The sequence below is a fragment of the Fundulus heteroclitus genome, chromosome 21, assembly GCF_011125445.2.
Source record: "Fundulus heteroclitus isolate FHET01 chromosome 21, MU-UCD_Fhet_4.1, whole genome shotgun sequence".
NCBI classification, from domain to species: Eukaryota; Metazoa; Chordata; class Actinopteri; order Cyprinodontiformes; family Fundulidae; genus Fundulus; species Fundulus heteroclitus.
The window spans coordinates 30823117-30839613 of NC_046381.1; the positions used below are offsets into that span (position 1 = coordinate 30823117).

Consider the following 16497-nt stretch of genomic DNA (forward strand, 5'->3'; position numbering starts at 1 on the left):
CATGAAGGACCGACACCCTGGCCTTCATGATGATTTCCGACAGGTTAATAAATGAAAGTTCCCATTCATAACTTAATACATTAAACATATTACTAATGATGTGTGATTAGCTGGGCCTAGCAAGCTACTAGGCATGTGTTAAATTTGGGTTATTTATTTAGCATTTATTGGCACACTTTTTTTACTACAATCTGTGATTCTGTTGAGAAAGTATGTTCAATGTTGAGATTAAAAAAGGTGAGTTTTTCATGTTAATAACATATTTGATATGCCTTTAAATGTTTGTCTTTTTTTCATCCCTATGGTATCGAAAAGTATTGAATATTTTCCTGGGTATCGATATCGAGTTTGAAATGTAAGTATTGTGACCACCCTACCAGCACACATTGCTCTGAAGTTTATATGATTTTATTAATGTCTATATGTTGGGAATGTGTAAAACTGAAGTTTAACACATTGAATATAAAATAAGCCAAACAGGCCACAGCGTTTGAAAGGTATTCCTGAATAATCGAGTTCAAAAATGTTTGAGTCCAGCTGGGAGACTTTGCTGCAGGCCAAACCCAACAAGTCTCCTGACTCATTTCCTGTCCCACAGCCTCACCTAACGCAGGAAGTTGATAAAGCGGCGTTGAGATCTCGTCTTGCAATCTAGTCCTACGTTTTTCTCATGATGCGTTGCACTTTATTTCACAAGAGTCAGAGAATCAAGCGGCTATTTCCAATGTTGTTATCTCTGATTCCAGTGGTGGTATTGTTCTTGCTGATGAAAGGACAGCCAGCGCCCAAAGCCACATGTCTAAACACATTCATCCATTTGGGCAAAGACTTTGTATGGGATGTAGAGCACACAAACATTTCAGGGAGCCTCAAAGTTCAGCCTTCGTGTTATCACAGTAACAAAAACAGTTTGAGGGAGCTTGTAGTCAGCAGCAGGCTGCTACTATTTACCACCAACACAGCATGTTTGGCTCCGTTTTCTCAGCAGACCTCTGCTAGCAGAGGTCAGCTTTAACCATGCCACTCCTCCCTGGTGCTTCAGAAGCTGTTTTTAGAAGCAACAGGCACCGCCAAAAATGGCCCCGAAGAGCGGTGGAGCTCAGCGCAGAGGGAAAGACAGGCAATGAAAGAGCAAAAGCAAAATAATACGACCAAGAACAGTTGTAGAGGTCACAAACATGTCGCCAGGAGAAAGGCCTGGCCTTCAGTCTGACTGATTTGTTCATACTGGTGGTCCAGAACGTTGACAAGAGTAAAACAGGAAATGATGGTGTTGTGCGCAACTAAGAGAACTTCTTTGTTGTTTTCTTGTCTCCTTGTCTGTCTGCCTTATAGGGAAAGTTCCTCCGAACCCTTTTGCAGGGTTTCCCCCACCGTATAATACACCCGGTGGGCTGCCAAGCTTCACTCAACCCCCCGCCATGTTAAGCGTCCCTTGTTTATTTTACAACAAGGGACATTTGAGGGAAACATAAAGCGGTCAGTAAAGTTCCCGTCTGAGTGAAAATCTCCTGGTCAAAATGAAATAACGCTAGCTGCTATTAGCTGGTTCCTGTCTGACAAACAGACACGGAAATGGAGGCACACACTGGCTCATTAAAGATAAGCAAATATACTCAAACAATTACACGACTGAAACAAAAATGCATACTTCCATAAAGGATGTTAACACTTATATTAGGTGTCGTCTTATCTGCTGCTTTGCCACAAAGGAATTTGATGCTTTTCAGTGATATATTTTTCTGAACAATGGCTAAAATGTCTCCTACTTATAGGTTCTGCCCTAAATAAAGAGGTAGTCAATCATGTATTGTCCTGTTAACTATACAGAGCCATGTGTCTTTAGAAAATGTTGCTGCGGTATCGGAAATCGGAAGGTATCAAGCAATACCGTATTTTGAACAGTGAATTAACGAGAATTAACGTGTCTATTTGTGTCTTTCTCCACACATAAGGCGCACCGGATTATTAGGAGCACTAAATATTCTTACTAAGTGTGTAATATCACGCCGCCCGTCCGCATACACAGCTCTCTCTTGGAAGGGAGAGCTATCCGTCTCTGTCGGGAGGACAGAATAGTCGGACTACACTGCCCTGTTTCTAACATAAGGCCAAAATAAATCTAACTTCTATATTGACTTAACTTACTAGGTTTATTGTTGCTGGCGCGAACTCCGGGCACGGGCTGCCTTACACAAATGCACTTCTAATTCAGACATTACAGTCAGGCAGTCTTGTAGACTGCTCAGGGGTCCTGTTACAGTCTAATCAGGTAGTGACGCAGTGTACCGTAATGCTACGAATAGTCATTGAGCTGAGCGGCTTCTGTGCTAACCAAAGTCGTACTTATACATTTTAACACATTTTTGGACACATTGTACCACATAAAATCAGCCAGTAAGCACAACGGTAATCATATAAAAGGCGTACCGGATTATAATGTACACCATCAATTTTTGAGAAAATTTAAGGATTTTAAGTGCGCCTTATTGTCTGAAAAATACAGTAGTTTTTAGAGCCCTGTGGTGGCAGCATCATGGTAGGGGGCTGGGTGCTTTTCTTCAGCGGGGACAGGGATGTTGGTCAGAGCGGACAGGAAGATGATTTGAGATAACGTTTTAGATCTTTGTCCGTAAAATAAATCAACCCATGAATCACTTCATTCCACTTCAGGAGTCTGCACTGCTTTGTGTAGACCTATCGCAAAAAATCCAATTAAAATACATTACATTAAACTACAACCAAAAATACTTTGTGGTTGTAAGTTTGGAGATGGGGATACTTTAAATAGAGTTTTTATTCAGTGTGAGGTTTGACAGACTTTTAAGAGACGCTGAGGCCCGCTGGGGTTACAGTTTACTGCTCAGAGCAGGGATTCACCGCGTAACAAACGGGAGGCAACAGTTTTCAGGGCAGCCCACTGTCAGGAGGGGGTCACACAGGGAATGTGGCGGGGGTAAACGGCTGAAGCGGGCGATTATCTCCCACCGCTCTGAGGCTTGGATCTTTCCCCCCCGAGGCCCAACGCTTGTGCCGCAGACCTGCAGCTGGCACATTCATCACCTCTTCCCCAAAGGAACAGAGGAACCCACAGACACGCACTTGAGCAGAGAGTAGGGCTGGACGATATAGGGAAAAAGTGTAGCGGTTAAAAATAAATCATATCAATCGATATCGATAATCGTCAACAAATTCAAAACATGTATTTTAAGTGCAGCCCTGGCCTTTCTATGCTGTTGCTTAGCGACACAAACACTGAATTCAAAGTCAAACCTTTATTCAACCAACTTTTTACCAAAAGTGCAGGTTTTTAAAAAACAAAAAAAAAAAAAACACGTGCTCTTTGAACTCTCTGAAGGGGGCGGAGCTTGGTGATTGGTTGGGAGGAAGTAATACTAACCTACATGGCTGGACTGCTACAGGAAGGAAAACTGTTGCTCTGTCAAACTTTTTGTTGACCCTTTTTTGTTCCTGCCATCCACATAACATCTATCCATCGATATATATATATATATACATATATATATATATATATATATATATATATATATATATATATATATATATATATATATGCTCTGACTGAATCATGGTCCAGCCCTGGCTGCGAGCACGAGGCACGTTTGCCTTATCACCTTGGTGATAAACAGCAGAGGCTGAGAGGACGGTCCTGGGTGTGGCCCTCAGTGGGGAGAGAGTGGCCTCATAAATCATCTGGGGGGATGCGGCAGCTGCTCCCCTGGGGGGCTGGGGGGTCCCAATCCATTCAGCTCACGGCTACCGGCTCCGTCACCGTCTACTAACTGCAACCCCCCCGCTCTCCTACGTTTACCCTCCCCCCTCAATTAGCCTTTCCTCCCCTTCCCTTCCCCTCCTCCCCTCGTTGTCCTTCCTGCGCTCCAACCACCTCCCATATCTCCTTCTGACATCCTCTCTTTCTCTGTCTGTCCTCGCCTCTCGCCCTGCGCCCATTTCCTTGATTAAACCGCCGCCCCCGTGTGCTGTGAGGGGTCGGCGCGGTCAGCCGGATCTCTAAGCCCTTCGTCTTCCAGCTCACTCTCCTGATGAAACAGGGGCGCTCAGGTTGCCGCTTGGTCCATCGTGCAGCCTGCCAATCATGAAGAGCAGAAGCAGCGAGCCCTGCCCCTTTGAGCTGACATCTCTCTTCATTCTCCTTTTCGTCTCCTCTCCCCAGTGCGACCTGGCCTTGCGGCGAGAAGCGAGAGCTTTGGGCCTCGCAGCGCGGCCCTCCCTGTGGATTGTCAGCGGCTCATGTGATGGGAGCCCTCGGTGGTCGCGGCACATCATGTGAGATCACTTGTTGCTGCCTCCTTCGTGCGAGCAGGCACATTAAAGGCGCAGCTACAGTCCATTGCTGTGCCTTTAATGTAGTGGAAAAGCAGAATTTCTACAACAATCCTGACCGGACCCTCGCCCAGGGACCGCTTAGAGCCTGAGGATTACTCTGGAGGAACTCACCAAACGTTTCCACAAACTTCCCCAGTTTACACACTTTCCCAGACTCAAAAATACCAAATCGCTCAATCTATTTTTTTTGGTTAATTTTTTTTAAGCAATAGAGACAACGGTTAACTATGAGTTTACTGCAGACATTTTTACAAAGCCGGGCTTTTTTAATTACAGGACCTGCCAAACAAAACAACAAAAAAATCAGACTGGATGGATGGTTGGAAATGAAATGAGTAAAAGGGAGATAGAATATCAAAGAGATGGATGGATGGATGGAATGGATGGATGGATGGATGGATGGATGAATGGATGGATGGATGGAAGGATGGAATGGATGGATGGATAGATGGATGGATGGATGGATGGATGGATCATGAACAGGGTTAGAGATGATGGATGGATGAATTACCAGTTGATGGGTGGAAAAACATGGAGGGAGGAAAAAGTAAGGCTTAGAATTGATTCAACCACATTTATACAATGAGACCGACAATAAAACCTGGAAATAAAAAAATATTTTTTTTTTTCACACGCTGTGTTTCCATTTCTCATATTTAACCTGCGCTGGAGAATAAGTGAACCAAGTACAACACTTTGATCAGACTTTCCGCAGCCGCCGTGTCCAAACTGGACCGGTACCAGGAGCGCCATCCCTGTCTGTGGCAGTCATTCCGCTTCTCAGCTCTCTGAACAGCGCGTTCAAACCGGCGGGGCGCTCCGTAACTAACTTCATTAAGTCAGCAGAGGACAGACAGAGGACCCAGAGGGGAGAAACGTCCAGCTTACCTCGCCGCTGTGGTGTTAGATCCCAGGAGACATGCAGCAGCAGCAGAGAGCTGGCTGTCTGTGACGTCCCGCCGCAGAGACGCACCGGGAGCGCAGACCGTCTGCCCCGTTGGCACCGGCCCACACTGTCTCCTCTCCTCCGGCCGCTCAGAGCCTTCTCCTAATCTTCATTCCACTCAACCTCCACTGGGAGGAAGAAGAAGAAATAAAAAAAAATAGTGAATAGTGTCGCGTTTCGATGCCGGAACAGGGAGCAGAAAGCAGGAAAGAGACTAGAGTCCCGTCGCAGCGCCGAAGCGGCTCTCCTTCTCTCGGACTAAATCAGGATGACCAGCAGCAGCACCGCGCAGCCGCTGCGAGCGGCCCTTCAAAATAAAAGACTACTTTCAGACGGATGGCTGGGACCAGTTCCACCAAGTAACTTATTTTCCTATTTATAAGCGCTGTTTCAGTATTTTAACATGAACTTAATACGTAAAAAAGTTCTTTGAATATGAAATATAAATTTTGTCCAGGTTTTATTTTGGAGATTAGTAATCTGTCTCACCTATTTTTTAATAAGCAGTGTGGGGTGTGGCTGAGCATGAAATCATTGACCTGTGACTACCTGAAGTAAATTTACCGCGGTTTAGCATCGGGGTAATTTCATATCACACCATAAAATTACTGAATGAATTATAATATTTAAAAGGGACAATAGCTGACAATTTTATAGACGTTTTCAATTGCTTGTCAAGCAGAATATTATATTTGTTTGCCTTGCCATGTTTTCAGAGTAACCACAGGAGTCATGTTAGATTTGGTCCATCAGAATCAGAAATACTTTAATAATCCCAGAGGGAAATTACAGTTCCAGTACAACCATCACATACATCACAAACATTTCGGGGATTGACTGAGGCCTTGCTGCCGAGGACCCCGCCTGACTCAGTTACCATAGGATTACCATTGGACGCTGCCTTTAACTCCACTGTTTGTGACTGTTGATCACTAGTGATCAACAGTCAGTAACAATGGTAAATTAGGCAGGACAGAAACTAACAGCCATTTTTGAATTAGAATTAGCTTTATTTGCCAGGGCACACATATAAGGAATTTAACTCTGGATTGTAAAATGTTCACAGTGTGCTTGGGCTGGGCGATATGGCTTAAAAATAAAATGTCTGATTTGTTTAACTTTAAACAGTCCGATTAAATCAAATTTCTTCTTTTTTGTTTCATGAAAACAAATTGCTGAAATTATTATTTTTTAATTACTATAATTTCAATAATCTCACCTGAGAGTTGACCTGAATTCAAAGTGCAATTTATTACAAGCTGCAAAATATGCTTATAAAACAAGATGGCCGGGCATAGTAAATAAGGAAACTATAACACAAAATGCTTGCTGCAAGTTGTATTACAAGTCTAAGAACAGGCTTCACTTCACTTGTTAAACTCCACACTGATTTAAAAAATAAGTAAATTAATAAATTAAGTGCCTCAGTTTAGGGTAAAAAAAAAAATGTTTTGGAGTATTTTGACACATTACATGATATTACCAAAACAATTTTCCCTTTTGGGACTGATAGCAAAGTTTAATGGTAGCCCAGGAGACTACATTGGCAAAAATAAATTAAATTAAATCTTCAGACGTTGCAATTCGAATAAATCAATTAATCATCACCCCAATAATGTACTTTGTAAAACTCAATGTATAATAATTACACTGAACTAAACACATCTTAAAAGGGAAATCATGCTATTGTACCAAGAGAGATGTTTCACATTACAGAACACACTGAAATTATATATTTATTGCTTTTATTCAATTTTTTTTTTTTTTTTTTTTTTTTTTTTTACAAGGGTCAGCGTTACTTTTATTTTGAAGGCTAAGGCCGGTTTTGATTTCTAACTCCTGTCACCGGACCCCACTAGAGTGGATGCCTATTTATACAGAGACCGCTCATGCCTACGTCACGCTGTTCCAGAAAGTATGTTTGAATTAGTGTGCCATCATCATCCTCATCCTCATCATCATCATCATCATCATCCTCATCATCATCATCATCATCATCATCATCATCATCATCATCATCATCATCAGAGAAGGGTCCAACAAGCTTTGCCCTGAAATAGTCTTTCATGTACACACTTTTTAAGAACATGTTTGTTCGACAACTAGTCTAAACTAAGACACCATTTCACTTTTAGTTTCTCACAACTTATAAATGGGGTGGTTCTTCTTCTGGATCCCTTTCAGAGTAAATAAGCAACACTGCAAGTTATTTATTTGTTTTAAACTTAGTGCTCAGTCGCGGCTACTCTAGAGGCGCACAGAGGGAAAAAATGCGAGAGAAAACAAACTATCGGGTCCGGAAGCTCCTTGAGTCCTGTTTAGTCTCCAGGGAGCGCTCACAGGGGAATGCTGCGCTTCTTTCCGTCTCTGTGCTCTGAAACAGACCCCCAGCCCCCCCTGACAGGGATAAGATAAATCTACGCTTAGATGGAAACAACCAAGTGCTCGTTGCATTTCTCTTTTGGGGGCCTAAAGTTAAAATGTAAAAAAATAAAAAATAATAATAATACTAATATCACAAGAGCCCTATTTATTGTAGGCCGCGTCTTCCCAGAGAAAGAAAAGCCCCCACCCCCACCCCCGGAAAAGCCGGATGAAACGCTCACTGACTCAGTCATTTCAGCGATATGAATCAGGCCTACAGATTAAGAGCCAAGACGGTGAGGCAGCAGCGACATATACTCAGACTCCTGTGAGAGATAAAAAGGACCAAAAACAAATCTTCCTGTTGACTAAGATATAGACAACTTATAAAACCACCACCACAGGCAAGCAAATATCTCTGACATATCCTGTCAGAGGAGATATAAAACAAGGCAGACAGAGCGCGAGTTCTTTCTCATCGTTTTGCTTTACTGTCAGATCTTACCTTATTTTTAAGATTTTGGGTACTTCAAAAGAGGAATGCCCTAATGGATTAAAAAAAAAACTCAGAAAAAGACAATGTTTATTTAATACAATGAGTTTTATTGTTTCGTTGGTATAACTAGACGCCGTGTTTGCGTTGTACAAGGTTTAAGATTTTTCTTTAGAGCTCATGAAATCTTGCACAGCACAGGACAGCACAGCACTGTTTTAGCTTTCCCTCAACTCTGACGACCCCTTGTGGTAGCGTGTCGGTACAGCAAGGTTACAGAAACAACAGGGAAGGCCAAAATTGGTCAAACTGAAAACTGCGGGTTTCAGCTGGGACTGTTTTGATGATGATTCCTCCAGAGGCAATCGGCTGCTGTACTCCACCGAGCTCACACTGGCTCCTTTAACTCCACGATCGTCCAGGAGGCTGTTTTGGTACAAACACCCACATGCAGTAGGGTAGAATACAGTAACTAAAAGGTTTCTACATTCACAGAAACCGATCATGTCTTTTCATGAATGCAGCTTTAGATTAAAAGGGACCGTATAGGATTAATAACAGCGACAAAGAGAAACAGTCTGACATCCTAAACTTATGAGCCCAAACTCCATCTGAAAACTAATGCATGGTTTGTAAAGCTTAAAATGAGATTAAAACCGAAAGATACTCGATCAGGTCTTTATATTATTACATATTTGTATGCACACAGATAAGTTAAAGTTGGGTCCGTCTGATTTGCTTTGTCCCTTACATGGTTTCTAAAAGCAGCAAACAGGTCTTTCTTTCAACAATGACCTTCTCCTTGCCTCTCTTCCATAAAGACCGTATTCATGGAGTGCACGGTTAAAAGTCCTGTCAATCCTCCCACCTGAGCTGTGAATCTCTGCAGCTCCTGCAGAGTTACCACAGGCCTCATGGCTGCTCCTCTGATCAATGCTATCCTTGTTTAGTCCGTTATCTTAGGCGGACAGCCATGTCTTGGTAGGTTTGCAGGTGAGCCATAGTCTTCAGCCCTTAGTGTATCGTTTGGTCAAACTTCTTCACACATTTCTCCCTGACCCACCTGCTGTGCTCCTTGGTCTTCATCGTGTTTGTTCACTAATGTTTCATACGCTCTGAGGCGTGTTAGAAAACAGCTGGATTTAAACTAATATGACAATGCCCTGTTTACTAGGTGACAGCTGAAGGCGATTGGCAAATAGATTTGATTTTGAGGTATCAATGACTATGATGGATGAGAATGTGAAAAACGTTCAGGGGTATGATTACTTTTTTTTTTATTAGGCACTGTCTGGTGAGGGTTGAATTTCCTTGGTGATAAAAAGACAATGTTTATTTAATACAATGAGTTTTATTGTTTCGTTGGTATAACTAGACGCCGTGTTTGCGTTGTACAAGGTTTAAGATTTTTCTTTAGAGCTCATGAAATCTTGAACAGCACAACACTGTTGTCGCTTTTCCTCAACTCTGACGCCCCCCTGTGGTAGCGTGTCGGTACAGCAAGGTTACAGAAACAACAGGGAAGGCCAAAATTGGTCAAACTGAAAACTGCGGGTTTCAGCTGGGACTGTTTTGATGATGATTCCTCCAGAGGCAATCGGCTGCTGTACTCCACCGAGCTCACACTGGCTCCTTTAACTCCACGATCGTCCAGGAGGCTGTTTTGGTACAAACACCCACATGCAGTAGGGTAGAATACAGTAACTAAAAAGTTTCTACATTCACAGAAACCGATCATGTCTTTTCATGAATGTAGCTTTAGATTAAAGGGGCCGTATAGGATTAATAACAGCGACAAAGAGAAACAGTCTGACATCCTAAACTTATGAGCCCAAACTCCATCTGAAAAATAATGCATGGTTTGTAAAGCTTAAAATGAGATTAAAACCGAAAGATACTCGATCAGGTCTTTATATTATTACATCTGTATGCACACAGATAAGTTATAGTTGGGTCCGTCTGATTGGCTTTGTCCCTTACATGGTTTCTAAAAACGGCAAACAGGTCTTTCTTTCAACAATGACTTTCTCCTTGCCTCTCTTCCAAAACGACCGTATTCATGGAGCGCACGGATAAAAGTCCTGTCAATCCTCCCACCTGAGCTGTGAATCTCTGCAGCTCCTGCAGAGTTACTACAGGCCTCATGGCTGCTCCTCTGATCAATGCTATCCTTGTTTAGTCCGTCAGCTTAGGCAGACAGCCATGTCTTGGTAGGTTTGCAGGTGTGCCATAGTCTTTAGGCCTTAGTATATCGTTTGGTCAAACTTCTTCACACATTTCTCCCTGACCCACCTGCTGTGCTCCTTGGTCTTCATCGTGTTTATCCACTAATATTTTATAAGCTCTGAGGCGTGTTAGAAAACAGCTGGATTTAAACTGATATGACAATGCCCTGTTTACTAGGTGACAGCTGAAGGCGATTGGCAAATAGATTTGATTTTGAGGTATGACTATGATGGATGAGAATGTGAAAAACGTTCAGGGGTATGATTACTTTTTTTTTTACTAGGCACTGTCTGGTGAGGGTTGAATTTCCTTGGTGATTAGTGTGCAGCATAAAAATGATGAGCTAATTGCTAACAATTAGTTTATTTTGAAAAATAATGTGTGTAAAGGAAGATGTAAATAAACGTTTTTTTAGTGTCACTTCTTGCTCATTTTACTTCTGCTCTAAATTGTTTTTCTCTAATCCTGCTGTGCCGCTAAAATGCCTAAATGAGTAGAATTAAGGAGTTTGCCTGGCTTGAAAAAAAAGTAATAAAAATAGATCTTTAGTTTATTTTCTCCTAATGACAGACAGAGATGGAAAGCCAGATGTTGGGCAGGGTGCAGAGCTCATCCACTCATCATTAGTGGTCAGAACCCGCTTCATATCTAACTGAACCTGTGAAGTGGGACTTCACAGACATTACTACTTTCTTCCATCTGTTCCTCGATCTGAGCAGAGATCTGCACCTTTTCCAACTTAGTGTCATGCCAAACTAGTTCCCATAGTTATGATAAAAAGAAAGAACACCCTGTTTACATTTTTGGGATTTTATATATCTGGACATGAAAATCGAATAGTCAATAGACCCCTCTTTATTGAACAAAAACAGAAACAAACTAGAACATGTGCATGAAAAACCTAAATACATCTTTGTTTCTTCTCTGGGATTTAAGAGAAAAGGTGGAGAGAGAGGTTCCCCTCTCCACAAAAGCAGGAGTGTTTAGCAGTATAGAGCGTACAGGAGTGCGTTTAGCGCAATACCAGGATGGGAAGATATCAGCAATGACCTTAAAGAAGCAGCGGAGAGTTCTGAGAAAACCATGGAGTAGCCTCCCTCTGCTCTCTGCTGCTGCAGCTCTCCTTCAACAGCTCCTCCTCCACAGCGGAGCCTGCTGGCTTGCTCCAGTATTTACCTGTCTTTGTTTTCTGAGCAGGTCCCACTCCAGAAATTGTGACTGAGAGCGGTGTATTTCTGCAAATGGCAGCAGGACCACTGGAAGGAGCCAGAGGAGCTTCACTTTTTTTCACAGATTAAATGTCTCATACTTCACAGTCGGTACATAGGGACAGTTTTAACAAATATGTTAATTGTTAAATATGTTAAATATGGTTTTTCTTTTTGTTGTTTTTTACAGAAGTTACTTAATGCAGCTTTAAAGCCAATGTTGTTTATTGCTTTCAATTTGGGAAATGCTATAATTTCCAAACAATTCCTATTACCAAATAATATGTTCCATTGGAAAAAAAAAAGAAAGACAGTTGTCAATACTGCCAGAATCTTGGCACCTTAGTTACTGAGTTGATCGTAAACTCCTTTTCATACCAGAGTATTTACAAGTCATCGGTCTAACACAGCTTCACATTCACAAGAGAATGGCTGATAAAGAAAACAATCAAAGTGTTGCAGGAGCTTAGTTGAAGTCCGTACCTAAAGCAGGTCATTGTGCTCAGGTTGGACATTTAAATAAATCAATAAACTGAAACAATGCAGCAAAGAAATATGGGTCAAAATGCCTCCTCTACTGATAACGACATGAAGAAAACAACTACTTCCAATTATTAGAAATAAAGACTTTTTTCAATTTTGAATTCACCTTTTCTTTATGGAAGTACACAAAATCTATAGGTTTAAATAACATTCAAACCTGGTCAATGTTTTTTTTTTTTTTTTTTTTTTACCATAACTAAGAAAAATTCCCCACTTTATCTGAGTTTTACTGTAGTTTTGGCAGCGAATGTCTGCGAGGCAGGGAATAGACTGAGATGTTGTGATCACATTACTTAAATGTACAATCCAGACATTGTGCTTGGAAGGGCTGCTTGTAAGTTAACCCCTCACTGACGCGCCACAATGTTGATCCCTTCTGCTGAACAGGAAAGAAATCCATGTTTTCCCACACATAACAACACAGTCATACCCAGTGCTTTTTAAGGCCTTTGCTGTTTATTACCTTTTCCTACAACAGCAAATTACAGAAGCAGTATTGAAAATAAAAAGTCTTGTTTTTATTATTCTTGTAAAAAAACAAACAAAAAAAATCTGCACAAAATCTGAATGACAGTACAAAATGAAGCGCTAACATGGCATGTACACATAAGGAGTTGATATTCCTTTTTAAAAACCTGTTCTGTCTTTTCAAGATTGAAAACATCTGAGTAGTTTTTTTTTTTTTTTTTTTACATTTGGATCAATTTCAGATAATCTGAAATTATGCATAAAAAAACTAAACAAAAAAAAAAATGAGCACAAGTTTTTTTCTGTTTTGACCCTTTTTTTCTGCAAATGAACACTATAAACACATAAACCTCTTAAATATATTTCTCAGTGCAACATTGTTTGTTTGGAGTCCACGCTACAGTATCCTTTTTGTCTAGCTGGCTGCAGCTACCGTCCTCTGAAAGTGAAAGCCGAGGAGAGCGGGTCATTCGCTCTGAAATGAACAAGCTGAGAGCGAGTGTAAACCACGAAACGACATACAAAGCACACAGATTTAAAAGACGTCACCCTTCTTAAAAATCAAAATCATCGAGTTCGTGATTGGGTCGACTGTGGTGAGGCAAACCGATGAGTTTCACTGGGCTTCGCAGTCTCTTGGGTCCATGTAAATCTCACCACTTAGAATCCCTTTCCCCGTCTGAGTGTGTCATGGTGGGATTGTCTCATTCGTCCGTCAGCAAACATGAGTCTCAACTGGGATTTGAAAAGTTCACAAGGTGAGATTTGCACTTTTTTTTTAACCCTTGAAGAAGTTAGAAATACACACTGTCACATCTAGTCCTGGTGTTCCCCCCCCACTCTGGATATTCTGTCGAAGGGGCAGGCCTGAAGGGTGTCCCCGTTGTACGCTTTGTTGGTGAGAAGCCCCTGCAGTCAATAAAGGTGTGCGTGTGTGTGTGTGTGTGTGTGTGTGTGGATTGGAGGGGGGGGTTACAATCCTTTGGTAAAGCCACATGCAGAGGGAGGCCACATAACCTGATTCAGGTGATCCCCCGCTCGAGCCCCCGCTGCGCCACTGTCCCGTCCTTATGACATCAGCTCTGACATCATCGTTATGGCTGCTACATGTGAAACACATAACTGTTGCAGGCCCAAGAAAGACCTTTCAGCTACACTTAAGCATGTGGGGAAACTGGGTTTGCCATGAGACACGCCAGTATCTGGCTAAACTACTGATAGCACCGTCGTTTCAATTGGTAAACTCTTTCGTCAGCGTTCCATCAAGGTGGGAGCCAGAAAACAAAGTGCATACAGGCTGCATCGTTCAGATAGCACGTCTACACTGAACATCCACAGTGATGTTGGTGGTAAAAGAAAAAGAAAAGAAAAATGTGGTTCATGTTTTTCCTTTTGGTATGCTGGTTGACATAATATATATGTGTATATATATTCTGACATAATGAACATGTCTAAATGTACTCTTTAATTCTCCCAAACTCGCAAAAGTGATGCAAGAGATGAAGTCACGACAGATCAGTAATGGAGGATGTTTTTCATGTGCGTATTTTACCCTTTTATTCATCCGTCCTTCGAGTGAATTTTTTTTCGTTTGTTTTGTTTTTGGAAATGAAGGATGGCCCTAAATGCACAAAATCAATGACACTGAAAACAATCTTGCCTGCCTGAGCAACACAATCTAAGATCCATGTCGCACTTGCACAAAAACAGTCAAAAGACCATATTTACACACACTCACACTCGCACTCGTGGAGGGAAAAAAGGGATACGGCAGCTTTTTTTTTCTTTTTACTTTCTTTAAAAAGGGCAATAAAATATATTAAAACTTATTTACAATGTATTTTTTTTGGACAGAATAACAAAAAACAAAACAAAAACAAACAAAAAAAAAAAAGCCCTGCAATAAACTATAGTCCTGTTTGGCAGGAATTTATAAGGTAATGTGCCCCTGTTTCCTTTCATTATAACTTAATTCTAGTAGATTTAGAAAAGAACTCAGTTCAACAAAAAAGGCCAACCAAAAGGTACTAAAGGCACTGTCAGAACCATACATGGATGGGACCCTCACTTTAGGGTGATAAAAGGGAAAATGGGTCAGGATCGCACTCGCTCTGCCTCCCTGCGGGGCAAATGTACATTTTTTTTTTTTTCCGGATATGGTTCTTTAAAGATTTCGATACGTCTCTTTCGAAGCATGAAAAGAAACAACAGCCTTCACGAACTGATTCTACAAAAAAAACAGCTTTCTCTCCCAGAAAATGATAAATACTTTAAACATTACTAATAAATTGGTCTCAACACCAGCATCCGATTGTAGAAATGAATGAAAATCAACATACAAAATTATAATATCATCTAAATCGTCTGTACATACTTTTTTTTTTTCTCCTGTATTTTTTATTTGTACACAGTGTCCCCTACTGGTAGGTTCTATTTACTGCAGCTCCTGAGAAAAAAAGCGTGGATCAGTCCAAACCTCCCACTGGTTTCCTGAACCTGACCCTCATCTGGTAAATAGAGGGTGTTTGGCAGTCCTGTTGAGCCCACCTACGGGGGGCAACATATGAGAAGATATGCCTAGAGATGTTTTTTTTTTGTATCTTTTTTTTTGTGCGAGCTCTGCCCATCATTTAGTCATATGAAACCAGCCAGACCCGCCTCATGCCTCCGAGTATGAGTTCTGTACATTGAGCTTGTCCTTCTTCAGCTTGACGCCGTCCACCAACTCAAAGTTATAATTCTCCAGGGCTGATAAGTTCCTCTCCGACATGCCGCCGTGCGAGCAAGCGCAGTACAAGACCACGCCGCAGATGGCCCCCAGGAAAACGCCCAGGGCCGACATGGCGATGATGGTAATGAGGATGGGGTTGAGGGTTTTCAGCATGTTGCCAGCGCCGCTGATCTGGTTGGTTTCTACCAGGTCGGGATAGTCTGTGATTTCTTCAACTGAAGGAGTGAAGCAGAAACATAAAGCCATAAATCCCAATGTGTTGGAATAAACCAAAGGTAATGCAAAACTGTCAAGTAGAAGGACTATACTGAATTAACCTTACAAACAGAAAAGTGAAGCATGCTTCTGTGTTCTGAACCCTGTTTTTAGTTTTTAGTATCTAGCAGTGATAAAACAAGGAAACTATGTGCCTCTCTCCCAGAACTGCACAGAGCCACAACACAGGCAGGAGACTATTGGGATACAACAAACCTGACTCCGCCAGATGGATTTGCTCCGCATATCCATCTGGAAACCTTCCGTTGAAGTAATTTTGGGAAGGGGCGAAAATACTGGTTAGCTGATTGGCCTATGTTGGTGATAGACGGGCCAAATAAATCAATCAGATCAACAAAGCATATGACGTACTAACAGCGACGACGAAAACACAACCACAAGCTCTTGCCGAAACCAGTCGGGAGAAGAGCAAAAACATCTTTTCCTCTGAGAAAAGCCTCCAGAGCAGTGTTTTGCTCTTCTTTCAGTGAAGAAGTACTCTGTAATTCTGATAAAACTTGCTCGATAGCCACGCTAACGCTAGTTTCATCGGCTGAAGCCGCCATGTACTTTAGACTGAACTGTCGCGCTTCTCGTTGCGTCACACCTCAACCCGCCTCAAAGCCAACGCTGATTGGACGTTCGTTTGGTGAACGGCTCCAAATTTTCTTTAACGGAGAGTAGCCAGACTGATCTGCGAGTGAAACCTTGAAAGCTCGCGAGATCAGGATGGTCTCACGAGGCTAGTATATGACAACCGTACGTCCAAAATTCAACATACAATACAGCACAGCCCATCACTCCTTCCTCGCCATGAAACAAAAATGGTGGCAGCATCATATTATTGTTTATTATTCGTGACCAGGGGGTAGGGAGCTGCATATTCAGGTCTTAC

General features: G+C 41.9%; 2 protein-coding genes across 4 annotated transcripts in view; both read right to left on the reverse strand.

Moving 5' to 3' along the window:
* The window catches only part of itgb1a (integrin, beta 1a), a 38202-nt gene extending 32620 nt beyond the window's left edge, over positions 1-5582 (reverse strand). For both annotated transcript variants that reach the window (XM_012865050.3, XM_021317773.2), the window contains exon 1: positions 5257-5582. The gene's annotated coding sequence lies outside the window, so the exon portion shown is untranslated. The remainder of the gene's footprint in view (positions 1-5256) is intronic.
* Positions 5583-12644: 7062 nt separating this feature from the next.
* The window catches only part of nrp1a (neuropilin 1a), a 73633-nt gene continuing 69780 nt past the window's right edge, over positions 12645-16497 (reverse strand). For both annotated transcript variants that reach the window (XM_012865062.3, XM_012865063.3), the window contains exon 17: positions 12645-15562. In XM_012865062.3, coding sequence (XP_012720516.2) covers positions 15276-15562 — 287 coding nt within the window. In that variant the 3' untranslated portion in view covers positions 12645-15275. The remainder of the gene's footprint in view (positions 15563-16497) is intronic.